The sequence below is a fragment of the Falco cherrug genome, chromosome 1 (genome assembly GCF_023634085.1).
Source record: "Falco cherrug isolate bFalChe1 chromosome 1, bFalChe1.pri, whole genome shotgun sequence".
Lineage (NCBI taxonomy): Eukaryota > Metazoa > Chordata > Aves > Falconiformes > Falconidae > Falco > Falco cherrug.
In genome coordinates this window covers 120,864,732-120,879,133 of record NC_073697.1, presented here as the reverse complement: position 1 = coordinate 120,879,133, position 14,402 = coordinate 120,864,732, and the positions used below count along the sequence as shown (strand labels likewise).

At 40.1% G+C, this 14,402-nt stretch overlaps 1 protein-coding gene across 2 annotated transcripts in view; it reads right to left on the bottom strand.

Moving 5' to 3' along the window:
• Positions 1-14,402, bottom strand: part of ABCC3 (ATP binding cassette subfamily C member 3) — a 50,641-nt gene that overhangs the window by 16,222 nt on the left and 20,017 nt on the right. For both annotated transcript variants that reach the window (XM_055725574.1, XM_055725565.1), the window contains exons 7-15: positions 13,196-13,327; positions 8,979-9,197; positions 6,472-6,649; positions 5,761-5,922; positions 4,582-4,674; positions 2,997-3,200; positions 1,612-1,758; positions 1,124-1,211; positions 51-117 (exon numbers count right to left, since the gene is read on the bottom strand). In XM_055725574.1, coding sequence (XP_055581549.1) covers positions 51-117; positions 1,124-1,211; positions 1,612-1,758; positions 2,997-3,200; positions 4,582-4,674; positions 5,761-5,922; positions 6,472-6,649; positions 8,979-9,197; positions 13,196-13,327 — 1,290 coding nt within the window. The remainder of the gene's footprint in view (positions 1-50; positions 118-1,123; positions 1,212-1,611; positions 1,759-2,996; positions 3,201-4,581; positions 4,675-5,760; positions 5,923-6,471; positions 6,650-8,978; positions 9,198-13,195; positions 13,328-14,402) is intronic.

The following is a 14,402-nucleotide window of genomic DNA, read 5'->3' as shown; positions in this document are numbered from 1 at the left end:
GCCAGAAACCAGGAAGATGCTGTATTGCAATTGCAAGAAAGAAACCTTACTCTTTCAAAGATGGCTTAAGCTCCTTCCCCCAGCTGAACGTCCCATTTGTTACGCTGATGGCATGGCCTGTATGACAAAAACACAACAATAGAGAAGGCAGGAAATGTATTATACAGAACAGCACAGCTAAGAGACTGGCAGACAGAGCAATTGTTATTTACGGGTGTTTCACGTATACCGCAGTTCCCTTTTCTACTGGCATGGGAAGCACTGTCTCATGACTGTGGGTCACAAGACAGGCTTGTTTAGCGTGAAAATCACTGTTCACAGCTTAAACTATAGACTGTGAGCTTACAGACCTATGGAGCTGAAACCCTGTCCTGCTTCACCCTGCCCTGGTGAGGCTGGTCCCAACATCTGTTGCTCAGATTCCTCATGCAACTGTGTGCGCAACTATGCTTAAGAAGCCACTTTCAAGTCATCAGGAGACCACTGCATGGTGTTGACTTCAATGTATAAGATTAAATTTGCCTCTGCGCAGCTTTTTGCTTGCCACACTCAAAAGTTAACAGATCTGCAGGCTTTCTTTACCTCCTGGTGGGGTGGTGTATAACAGTAATCGCATGACAGCCACACAGCCATCCCTCCTCCTCCTCTGTCTACAGCATCACACACAAAAGTTTTGAATCACCAAAGTGCATTACATGAGAAAACACTTTTTTTTTTTTTGAGACCACTTGATTTGCTTATTTGTTTTGGAATGCTGTTTCCACCAGAAGAAATCAAAACTGTTTACAATGTTCCTGAGCATTTGTGCAGTGCAAAAGGTTTGAGTCGGTCCCTAGTCAGTGGATACACTTCATTATTCAGCGCTGTTAGCATCCAATCCATTGCAGATGCAAACTCACGCCTAATAACTCAGCTCAAAGCTCAAAAATATAGTTAGAAATTTTTTTAATTTCTACATAGCCTGAACAACAAACACACAGTTTTCAAAGCAGCAGCCTCTTTCTTTTTTCAAACCAAGACTGTTATTTTCTTTTTGCTTTTTTTTTCATAACACAACCAGTGCAAAACAAATGAAAGATGTTTGTTGTATTACAATAGTTTAGAAATACGCTGATGTCTTTACCTGGTGCAATCACTTTTGTTTCCACACAGTTTGGATCAAGTTCATCATGACTCAGGAACTGCTGAATTCTCTTTAAGGAAACACTTGTCTAAGAAAAGAGCGTGGCGTTATTTCATCGTTCTTTTAACGGGGTCTTAATGCTTTTACTACTGAAAAAGAAAGCACGCAGAATGGCTTAAGCTTTCACCCTACAGGCTTCCTGAACAGTGACTCATTCTGTCCCTGCAATCAGTCTCATGATGAAATACAAGCTGCTATCTGTGAAATTTCTCAGACCAAGCTGAGCTCATCTGAGTGAAGCAAAATTCACACAGACAAGCTGACTCAGAAGACGTCAGGCTTTCCAATACAGGGCAGCAGCAGAGAAAGGATATTAGAAAAGCAGCTAACGGGCAGATGCAAGGGATCTCTATTTCAGAAACCAGGGACATCTGGGGTTCTTGTTGTTCAAGTTGTTCAAAACAAGTTACACACCAGCCCGTCCTTACCTGCGCAATGTTGCTAATGACTTGTGGAAGCATATTGAGGGGAAACTTTAAGATATTAAACAAGGAGAGGGAGACAAAAGCCTTTTCTGCATCCAGGATGTTCTTCTCATCCACCGACACGTACACAGCAAATGTTGTCAATGCTACCTGAAAGCCAGAAAGCGAGTTTACTGTGAGACATATGTAATATTTTGACATTTTAAAAAGCAGTCAGGTCTGATAGGCATCTTTGAAATAAACGTATCAACAACAAAAGTGGACAAATTCTTCATTTCTGACCTTTTCAACATGCTTCAGGAACGACAAGTCATGCGAACAAGTTGATACAAAAAAAAGGCACATGGAATACAGTAACTTTCAGGTTACTATGGCTACATTTAGTTGAACTAGGTGATTCAGGAGGTGAACTACAGAACCTGGGTAAATAAAAATGAGAACCGGTTATCTGGCTGTGGTTTGGCTGCATTTCCAGCTCCACCTAACCAAATTTTCCCATCATAAACTGCAGGCTAAGCAAGCAAGACTTACTGATCAATAGGAAAGGGAGCAAAATCCAAGTTACTTGGTTTGGTGTGTGACAGGGACCATCCACTGCGGAGGAACCATCCTAAGCAGTAAACTAACGGTGAGCAGGAACGGGAATGTGTACTTAAGGAAGTGCATTATTGTTAAGGAAACATGAAAGAGGCAGGATCTTGAGGCCGTTAAAAATATTTCTGCAGGGTTGGGGCTTTGATCTCAAGAACAGTTGGCTAGGAATACTTTTGACAAAGCACTTATCTCAATGTTTTTATACACCAGAACCAAAACCCTTTCTGCAAAATGGATCACAGTGCAATGAAGTGGAAAATAGAGGGAAAGAGAAAACTCAGGAAAAAGCGTTTCAGAATTGGCAATGTTTCATTTGGGCTTTATTTTTTACATTAAATCAGTCTTTTTTTAGGTTGCAGGGTAATTTAACGACTCCCTCTCACACTAAAACAAGCGGAACACTGTAACATGAAAGGTAGAATTGAGAGCTTAAGACAGACATTGTCCTGACTGACTCAATTAATTTTATTTTGGCTATTTTTGCTATTCACAAATATCTCTGAGGTTTCAAATTCTAGTTTCAATTTGTTATGGGAAGTACTTTGAAGTGGTTGGAAATTCTCCCGAGACAGCTATTCCCAGCTTCCACTGGCAGGCTTTATCAAGAAATACTTTAATACCGATTAACAAAAAGGCTCTAGAGAACAAGGAACTTTGCTTCAAAGCATGTGAATAATTTTTTTTTAAAAGTATTTACATTTTATTCCTATGTACATTTAGCAAGCAGAAAGCCTCACACTTATCATTCAAGGATGTGCTTGTACAGCTTAGAAAATCATGCAAATTCAATTTACCAGGAATGGCGCACTGATCCATGCAAAGGTGGACAAAGAATTGAGATAGGCAGATTTTTTCAAAACTCGCAGCTCATTCTTTCGTATCTCCAACACTTTTTCTGAAAATGATGGTTCCCAGGCATACAGCTTCAGCACCTTTATACCACCCAGAATCTCATTCATTAATTTAATGCGGGAGTCTTTATATCGCATTTGTTCCACCTAGGTTATTAGTAAACACAGGAGACAGACTGTCACAGGAATGACTAGAAGAGAGTTTTCAACATGTTTTCTCACAGCTGTGATGGTCCTTGGGCTATTTCTAAAGCAGATGCAAAAGGTAATTAAAGAAAGCCAGACTGTTATCAGGAAGATTACTGTGCAAGTCTGTACCTCCAAAGAAACCAGAAATCAAAGAAAATGGCTGAAAAGCAGATTACAAAAGCTTTCTGCTCATCTCCACTGTTAAGGACTACATTTTCAAAACCACCTTAAAGAAAAACTCAGGCACTTTACAAAAATACTACCCTACTTCTTCCTTTGATCTCTTTAGATTATTTTTTTTCCCTGATACGCATAGTTGTATTTCTTAGGGCATCCTTTGAAAATTGTGGTTGTTCCTAGGGTCTGGTTGTTTGGGGTTTTTTCTTCTACACATCAGAATACAGTGCTTCATTCAGCTACTTTAGAATTTATTTTTTTTTTTTTCAAAAAAAATCCCTGCTCAGCTGTATAGACAAAATGGAAAATTGTGTTCATACACACATGCACACCAAGTTATGCAGCTCTGAACACCTTTTAATGAGGCAAGGGAGAAAAGAATTGTTAATACTAAAACGTCAGCATCCAAAAGATTTAATGGGAAGTCTGAATGTCTCTTTAAGGCATGTAATAATACCACTCTGTTACTAATGCTGTGCTTAAATGTCATAATTCATATTTGTTTTCCAACTCTTACCTTTTCTACATCAACAGCTTGATATTTTTTTTAATCTTCCTAACAGTCACTGATAGGTTGCACAGCACAAGCCACTTACTAGATTTTTCCAGCACAAAGCCAGAGGGCACTATTATATAGTTTTTTTCAGCCTTCCTTGACTAGAGACGACTTAGACTACAAAAAAAGGAATAAAGGATCCTTTTACCTTAAGATAATAATTCAAATTTAGCCCAGCTCAGTGGGAGTGAAAGTCAACACTGGCTATTAGCATAAAAAACAAGCTGCCAGGTTTCCGCTCCCATCTCTGAAGTCATTCACAGCTTAAAGAACAGCATTTAGTTGCCCTTTCTCTAGACGCTCCTAGAAGAAGGTACCAGGTGAAGGGATATGGAGACTATGAAACTTCTTGCTAATCCTAGAAGCTGCTCCAGCAGCATGAAGAGCCACTGACTCAGCGCCACACCTTTCCCTTAAATAGCATTCAATTCACTATGGAAAAACTATCTGAGAGGATATAGTTATTAAATAATCAGTACAATCTTACTCATAAGTAAATTAGTGCAAATGGCAACTCATTAATGGTCAAGACAAGCACTGATGCCTTCATTTCTTATAGCACAACTGCCAATTCAGGTAACGTCACCTTCTTTGCCAGTACCTTACCTGGTACGCTCTGGTTTTTATTGCTATTGCAGAGTTAAATGGGATAAGTAAAACCATCACGGCAACTCCTGCCAGCACAGAAGGCCCTAAAGTCTTGATTGGGGGAAGAAAAAAAAAAAAAAAAGAAAAAAGGTAAGGTAAGTTGTTGTATCCAAGTGCTGCTGTTCCCTATGCCGAGCATTAAACCAACAGTAGGTTACAGAAATGAAAATTCATGTTTCACATAGATAAGTTAAACTCCCAGTGAAGTGTTCTGATTCCACAGAACAACTGTGAGGAGGAGACAGAAAAATATGACAGCATCCACTTTGAATTATTATTATGCTAGTATCGGTGATAGCAGAGTGCTCGCTGGTTTACCTGTTAAGTGGTTCCCAGTGGGAGGGGAAAGTAAGTTTGAACTAATGCAAATACAGAGCTATTGAGCAAATGTAAAACTGGAACAGATAAGCTACATGGAAGGAATTTTTCCATAAATTTCTTTCTGATCTATGCAACACTGAGTTTACCCAGTACCCTCGGTGTGGGTAAAAGCATATAAACTGCTAGCTACTAGAGCTCAGCTTACCAATGAAGCAGTAACTCATAAAGCTGCTGCAGCTTAATGGCTTTCAAGTCTAAATCCATGTGGTCAAGTTGGTGCTACTGTTTTATGCAGTAAAATAGATTCATTGCATAGAAACATTTTAAGCATGAAAGGCAGTGTTCAAGCTGGAATAAACCAGAAACAACTTCACTGTAGCAAAGGAAAAATTATTGTGAGATTTGTTTCATGTTGACTTACACAAAACTTTTTTATATGGCATGATATAATTTTTATACATGGCTTAAGTTTCCTATGTCCAGTGGGTTTTCTTTGGTTTGGTTTTTAAACCATTTCCTTCAAACTCCCATTTGTATCAACTACTGGGAACACTGTGATGAGTCCAAGACCGATCCTAACAAAGCATGGTAGGGACAGAAGAGATATAAAGGCTAACTTTTGCTTCAAATGCCTTATCTTGCTTACCAGCTGAACAAAATAATTAAAAGACTAATTGATCGTGTACACCAGTACAAGCTATTTTAATACAAGGCAGAACAGTTAAGTTTCTAAAAAATGCAGTGGGTCAAAGTAACAAAAAAATAATAAGCTTGCACATCATTTAGATGAATTCTGAAAAAAATGTCACAATGTACCTGCCAGAGGAAATACAAAGCTAGAAATATCTGGAGTGGTGCAGACCACAACATGTTCAGGAAAGTCATAAGGTCCACGAAACGTTGGGCATCCACTGACATCAAGTTGACAATTTCTCCAACAGTAGATGAGCGCTTTGCTGAGTTTGTGATGACTAAGGACTGAGAAATAAGAGAGATTCAGTGGATCCACAATCTTGATACATATGGAGAAACACAGAGAAGAAATCCTCAGTTATTAGCAAAACAAGACACTCCCTGAGAATGTGCTTCTCCAACAAGAATAAAGTAATTCACACCTACATCAACTCCTAATCTCCAAAGAACAAGACTTCATGAAATGGTTTGCTTGTGAGCCCCTCCATCTCAAGCAGTATGTAGCATTCTGAAGAAAAACCTAGTTGCACCTAATCAACTTATAGTACAAACACGCTATTCTCCTGTGTTTATTTTTCTGAATATTTGAAGTGAACCAGTATTTGTCTGTGCTGTGTTTGGTGACCTACCCGTACACATTAAGCTGCTGACTGCTAGAAAATTCTGTGAAGTATAACAGAATTACACCTAAAAACTCTCCAAAATCCCAACCTTTAATATTCCAGGAGGCTATTGTTCTCCAATACGCCTGCTCTTCCCTGACTATTTGAGAACTGAGGTCACTTGCTCAGCTATACACCAGTGTTCTAGCCCATTAAATGCTTCCAGTCTTACCTTTCGGTATATCACTCCAGTGATCCCAGTTCTCAGCCTCATCCCAGTAACAAAGCAGTACTGGAAATGCTGATGAAGTATGAGTGTCTGCAGCACAGCACAGATAAACATCAAAGCCGCAATTAAAAATCCCCACCAGGCTGGGGCATCTTTGTTCTTAATGAAGCTGATTAATACACTGTTTTTCAGAAGATTAGGGAAGGAAAAGGAAAAAGAAACAAAAATAAAAAACATGCAGCAAGTTTAATGGGACATAACACAGCTTCTTTCAACTATGGCATCCTGCCACATCCCCTCTCTAACCACAAAAAGCAAACAGCTCTCCAGGATGCAAGCTGAGTTACGATTTGAGTCAAACAACATTGCAAAGATCCAACAGCAAAACTTTGGCTTTGCCAGCGAGAAAGTCCACTTGCAAATGAGCCTGTAGAAAATGAAATATGACGAGAAACTCTAGGTTTCCCTTGGGATCCAGTGTTTAAACACACAGCTCCCTGTCTGAGCTCTGTTAGGCAGCCCCCCAGGGCAGAAGGTGAATGATAGGACAAAGTAGGACAGTGTAGTAAAGCAAGCGAAACCAGCTCCTTACCCAAATCCTTTTCAAGCTGCCTGAGTCCTTCTGCCTGCGGTGTTTTCCCACAAAAAAGCTAAATTAAAAGACATCCTCCTGGACGGATGCATAAAGAGTTCTTCACTCCTACTTTTTTGGTAAAATGGTAGTACCATTAAACTGGCTGTATCATCTTTTATTAATGAGCCATTTCACACACACCGCTGCGCTCCCTGTGAGACATGCACGCTGCCACATCACAAACTAGCAGAAAAACATATGGCAATGTCCAGTGTTCTCAAAAATCACAACTGTGGTTTCAGCCTACTGACCAGAGTATTGAATTGTCAAAATATGGGAGGAACAGAGATTTGACTCCAGGGTTCAAATCATCAGCAGGGGGAAAATATACCTGGAAGCTACAAATCAGGCCCCAAAAGCCTTGAGTTAGAAGCATAAAGTTGCTACATCTTTTTTTTCCTTCTAGTCCAGAGAGATCTTCCTTCTGCACCGCACCAGTTGTTCATGCTATAAGTGGACAGCTTCAGGAAAACCTCTTCCTCATAGTCCCAGGATGGGATTCAGCAATCTTTTTAGAAAAATAAAACTAACTTATGTGCAACCTGCCAGACAGCCATGGCTTTTCATTTTCTCTTAACACTAGCAGTGCATTTCCCAGGACTGCAAAAATTTAGACTTGAGAAGAAATTCCCCATCATATGCCTTGAGATATCACTGACATCATATCCAGGAATTTATGCAAATTTGAGAAATTCCCAGAATAGATTATATTTAATCAGTGTTCTCAGAAGGAAGCCAGCTGCCTCCTCTTCAGTAGGAACTCAGGAAGAAGACAGACTGTAAGCTATTAAATGTCACCATACTGGGTCAGACCCTCTTTTTAGCAAATTTCTGGGTATGTCACAAACCACCCACAGAACAACATGAGCTCAGAACACAGCTCAGCTCCACGCTGGTGTTATTTTAAGACACATTCATATAGGAGCAGGGCCCTCTCCTCTCCCCTTTCCCACATACACCTGTGGCCTCCATCCAAACTCCATCCCTCTCTCATGCATTATCAGCACTATGTGCTCTTCAATTGATTCGGAAATAAAAAATAATAATTTTATATAAATGTTGCTATTTCCACTGCTGATTTTTTCTTAGTTAATGATTATCTGGTGAAATTCTTACTTTAACAATAATACTAAGAGAAAAAAATGTGGGGATCATGCAAATTCCTTTATGGATCAGGCTGAACAACTGGTCTCCCTGAAGATGGGAGGTACAGGTGTTCCTCATACAAGGAGAGTCTGAGGACATACTGTTTTTGTCAAGATCTGATGCTCTGTTAAAAAAAAAAAAAGCAAAAAAAAGAACTGTAATTTTCTTTCACGTGGAAACTTACTGTAAGTGCCTCACACTTTCGCATTGCTGTGCACAACTAAGAACACATGAACTCATCTAAATGGTCCAAAATCTTTTCCAGATGACAGCGGCATGGCCAAAGTACCACTTAATTGAACATCACGCTTCATTTGTACATCAAGTCACACTACAGCTGCGGCCACCACCAGCACAGGTGGGTATCAGATGTACAGAGACTTCTGGATCCAGCAAGCAGTGCTTCACTTTGATTTCACAAATAATCCTTTAGAAACGGGGAGAAATTGCTTTGGACTGCTGCACGGAGCAACAGGTAATTTGTAATTCAAAGCTGTCGATTGGTGACGGGCGATTTACGACTCTTGCATTTCAGTGAAGCCTGCCCAATTTACAGCTTAGTCCACAATAAAGAACTCCTGTCTTATGGCATTTCAGTGGGAAGGTGAGGGAGCACACACATACAGCACTGTGAGGGAAACTAGCTATGCATTTCAAAAATAAATACTCCGTGCCAAAGCCAAACCTCCATAGGGATTGCGCATAGAAACTACTCACACAGTAAACCAACCTTAACAGCTGAGGGTTGACAAAAGAAAGCAGGTCTTGTATTAGCTTGAAGAAGGAACCGATTAAGAAGTACGGCCCAAAGGTCCTCAGCAAAGCTTTGAGAAAGGAAGGCTTTCTGTTGTGCTTTTTGTCTCTGATCAGAACTTCTGCTTCCTCTGGACTGTCACCAACGTGATTCAGCACATGGTTAGATTTCTTCATATATGTCACATCTTCTTGCCTAGGGGAATGAAACAAGCAATTAGAAACAACTGGCAAAAAGAGTATCCTTGCCCTATGTGTACAGCACTGCAGGAACAGCTAAGTCTGCTCCTTTCTTTGCTCTGCTACTGATTAACAGCAGGACGTTCAACAAGATCTAGATGTGTTCAGGGATAGCCACTCATGTGTTACTAAGTCTTGTTTTCTTTTCTTTTTCTGCAGTACTCCATAAGCCAGCAAACTCAATCACCGTGGGATGAGAACATGGCCCAAGGAGTAGGAGATGAAGGCTTGACTTCCTTTGGCAAAAGGACAGAGTTGACCTTGAACCTCCAATTTCTCATACACTGAATCCTCTAACAGTTGCTATTTACATACCACAAAAGGCACCCTCGCCTAGTCCTTCAGAGCCTGTATTTGTTATTCAATTACTAGTTGCACTAAACTTTAGCCTTATCTGATCACACAGCAGCTTTCAGAGAAGTAGTCTGAATCCCTCCAGGGAGACAAGCACTGAATCCCACGCCAAACTAAGAGAGGAAGCAGGCACAGCCCTCTCAAAATACAGTTTTACGTTCCTGGAAACTTGAAAGAGTACAAACCATAGCACCTCCAAAGCTCAGCCATCGCCAGGATCTGGGCCACAGCTATCCCACGTTCTTCCAGGAGAAAAAAATTTTGGTTTAGGTGCCTAAATTTTACCCAGATGACAATTTAAGCATTTAAACCCCGTTTGGCTGTATTCCTTGCTTACCTTGTGCCTCTTTCTCCACCTGGAAAATAAGCCAACAAAAGTGACCTCTTCTGCAAACCTCTTTGAGACTGACTGATGAAGAATGGACCAAATAGATCCCTGCTGCTCTCCAGGGCTTGAGGTGGGTTTTCTAGAAGCACCTTTGGGGTTTAGGTGCCTGACTTCTGTTGCCCATCAATAAAGAGGGAGCGCTCTGGGAAACTATTTCCTCCATGAATTGCTCTCAAAGAGCAGCCTGGCAGCTCTTCTACCCGCAAATACCAAATTGCTGTTGTTTCTTGGGGGCTATAGGACCTAGAGAACAATTTCCTGAATGTCAGCTAGGAAGGGTTAAGTCCAGGTGGAGCATGGAGAAGGAAATGAGCCTGGGGCACATAAGCCTTAAAAGAAGGGACAGATGGAAGAGACACCCTAGAAACAGTGAAGACTTACAAGAAAGCATTTGAAAAATAACTTGCAAGTACTACCAAGTGAGGCTGGATTTATGATTCTTCATAAAGAGGTGCAGAATTTTTGGAGCTGGCTGGCTGCAGAGTCAAATAATTCCAACAGCCTGTGAGCACTCAAAACGATCGCTCTGGCTAACAGTCCACAGGTAGAAACTTGTTCACATCCTTTCAAACAGAGGCGTTGTGCAAATCCCAATTTCTTTACAATAAAGTTTGAGGGCAGGGGGAGAACCTAAACCAGACAATTCTATTTTTTTCCCCCCTGACAAGAACAAACAGTGTTGTCTTTGTCCTTCCAGATCAAACCTGGAGAGTTTATAAGCAAAGCCTTATTTTTCTGGCAACCAGGCTGTTAAACTCATTGAATGATTTGGAGAAACAAGAACACTTGCCCCTGGCTTTATGCTATTAAAAATGTTTATTACAGTGAGCTAACAGCAATGCAATAGTTCTCTCTCAGCAAAAAAATCCCAAAGGGAGAAAATGCACATCTAGTGTTTACTACGGGTAGCTAGGTGAGGTCAGGTTTTCAGCAGTGTGTGGGACTGCTCACACCCAGTTTTTTAATCAAAACAAAAAGCCTGTGTTTGGTTTCCAGTATTTATAGCAGGACAGATAATAGATGCTGACTATCTTATGGGAAAACACATAGCTTTCTCCATGGTGATGACAAGGCCCTACATCTTCAATTTGTCTTCATAAGCATAGTCTCTAAAAATCAGAAGCTAACTAAAAATGAGGCAAAATGCCATCTCTCTCTTCTCCACCAAGCACAGCTCTAACTTTCGCAGAAGAAATGGCACTTTTCAGTAAAGTGAGCAAGTAGACTTCAGCCATAGATGCAAAGAGAGCAAAAGCAAAGGAAAAATACTCTTTGTATGCTTTATCTATAATAACAACTTAAATCCACACTGATCTCTCCTGTAACTCAGTCGTAGCAAATGAATTATTAGCAATTATTTGATTCAGAAGACAGCTGTGAAGCAAAACGTAATAAAGGTTTTGTAGGTTTAGGAACAATACAAATGTGATAACCATTACCATAAAATAAGTTTAAAGCTTTAGCTATGCCAGAGTTGCAATGACTTAAGTTTTTAAAAATAAAACTACTGGGTACACTGCAAATATTTTCCATGGTGCTTTCAACACATGCACAACTTGACACAGCATTTTTAATGTCCTAAAAGCTTGGTCAGAGCAAATTTAATGAGAAGAGTTAAAAAAAGAAAAAAAGAAAAAACTACTTACAACAGCTCCTAAGCAACTACCACTAACGTTATTCGACATGAAGTAATTGAGAATACCTACCTATATTTGAAGAATAAGCACAGCCACAACATTTTTAGAGTTATGTGAAACCCAGCAATCTGGAGTACAGTGATTTGCTTTGTTTTTGCTCCTTCCCCCATCTTAGAATCATTAATATAGTTGCCAAAAAATTTTACCTGAGCTAAACACAAGCCAGAATTTATGGTTAAATTCATTGCCAACTGGCCCCAGTTTGTGTGAATAATTTCCAAAATGCAATGAACCCCATGACAAAACTCCACGCACAGTTTCTGGTTTCCTAGCAAAACTTTTCCTGGACCCTAGGCACTTCTGCACAATGGCTGTGCTCTTACTATATAAAAGCCTGGGGAGTAAGATTTATGTCTGTGCAAAAAGACCAGAACCCAGACAATGCATGTTATTCCATACCAGAGACTTTAAGGAAAAAAACAGTAAAAATCCCAAAGTAAAACCACAATGCACATACACACAGAGCACTCGTGGACAAGCTGCTGGTGTTAGTGCTGGAAACCTTTCAGATTTTAGCTGCGAAGTGGAACTCTCCACATCATATTTAGCCTTGCCAAGAACCTTACAACTCTCTCCTAATATTATCACATAATAGGGTCTTTCCAATTTGGCAAGGATATGCACAGAAGAGAACAGAGGAAAGCCTCCACACAGAGAAGAAATTTCTACAATGAAAGGAAATGGAAGCGCAGGCCTCCTCCTTATTGACCTTTTTCGTTTGAAACACATTATTATCACATCTATTTGTTTGGAAACATTCTGGAGACTAACCAGTGGGAGAAGGAAATACAGTTGCACAACAGATTCCTTAAGATTAGATTAGAACAGAACATGCAATATAAAGGATATCCTCTTCGGCATGGATGTAACTATATGCAAGTTCTGACCCCCATCCCATTTTCATACGAGTGTATGAGAATATTGCTGCTAACTTTCTAGGCCACAGGAGTAGGGTCTCAGAGGTCTTAAAGTGGGATATCTCCTCCCCTCCTGCCTTTCACATGTTTTGAGTTTCTTATCTTTCCTGTACAAAGTGAAGAGTTGCTCACTGCTAAGAGCCTTAAAGCTAAGAATAGTGTCAGGTCAAAAAACTCGCTATGGGGATGATGTGGAAATCCTTTTGGCTTATGGTGCTTAGAAGTTGTGCTCTAGCATGCCTAGGAGGGATGCAACTGTGGGGTTAGACATCTACCAGTTCATTTTCTACAGTCCTACCAACTCAATCCCTTCTGCTTATGCATCTCCAGCCCTTCTCCACATGGTAAATGGCACTACCTGCCCGTGTAGATATTAAGCACCTAGTTAAAAAGTGTGTCAGTGGTACACAAGCCCCAGAGGGCTTCTGCTTGCCTCTGCCTACACGTATTAAAATAAGCAAAGTTGACTGTCAATACGAAGAACAGATAGGTTAAAGAGGTAGGTGCCATTTTTGGTTGGCTTATTTTCAGGGATGAGCAGCTTATTAATGTTGAAATTACTCGGATCGATCTCTGCAGGACTTGTTCATATACTTACTGTTTGCATTCTGCTTTTTCTTTGTTCCACTCTTTACTTAGCCGTGCCACAATAATTTTTGAAGTATCATCTTCATTCAGTGACCACAAGTCTTTATCTTCAAGGGGCCTTTTGTACCCAAGAATTGCCATGCTGCACACATATGGAGAAAAACAGTCCAATTCAGTTTGGCTAACAGTACTTAAAATATTACTAGTAACTCTGGCACTATTAAGTTAACAAAGGTAAGAAAACACACCTCCGAAGAAAAGGTGAAAATTATACCTCCATCTCCCCTTTTTCCTTGTATTGATATTTGCAATTAAGAAAAAAGACATTTTGTAGTTTAGATTACATGTATTTTAATGAGAACATCACTTCAGAACAAAAGGACAATAAAAGCCACCTACTAGAAGCATTTGAATAAAACTGATGTTAAATGAAAACAGTGAAGCTTTAGAAGTGAAAATAACTAAGTCTATCTGGAATAGCTGTCAGAGGTGAACAAAATGCAGAAGTGAATCTCAAGTTAAAGAAAACTCAGATTTCTCTGAAAACTACAGTTCCTCAACTGTAAGAGGAATTTTGTCGAGGGATGCAAACATCTAGTTGCCAAGAACCTCGACAGGGAAGCTGAATGTTCAAAACTCTGGAAGTTTAGAAAGATCACACTCTCCCACTAAAAAGAATGAAGATCACAACCCCGTCCAACCACTAGGGAAAAACTGGGTCTTAGTACGACCTTTGACAGCTGTTCTACTTCCTTATTGTAGAGTAGTAGTAAACCCAATCTCAAATGTGCATCTTTAATATGCATGCCTTTTAACAGCAGTATCAGTTGGTGGTAATCATTTGTATAAATAATCCAGTTTACTTTCCCCCTTGGAAGGAAAATGTCCTTATAAAAAAGCATCCACCCATGAACCTCAACAGGAAACGAAATGCATCCTCAGATGGGTGAAAGGTTGCCACAATTAATCTTGTGGAACAGTCTTGCATCCTGGTTTAGGTAATGATCCAGCATGCAGTAAGCACACCAGGCTGTATACCCTATCAGTTATGCCACAGTTGTTCAGAGAACAAGTTTGGGCAGTATAAGCACTCTGAAAGCTGTTCCTAAAAAGGAAAATCCAACATCAACGCCTTACAGTGGAAAAATCTCTGTATTACTAACTCTGTGCAATACATAGCACAAGTAGAACATGGGGTTGTCAGCTGTCCAAGGGCT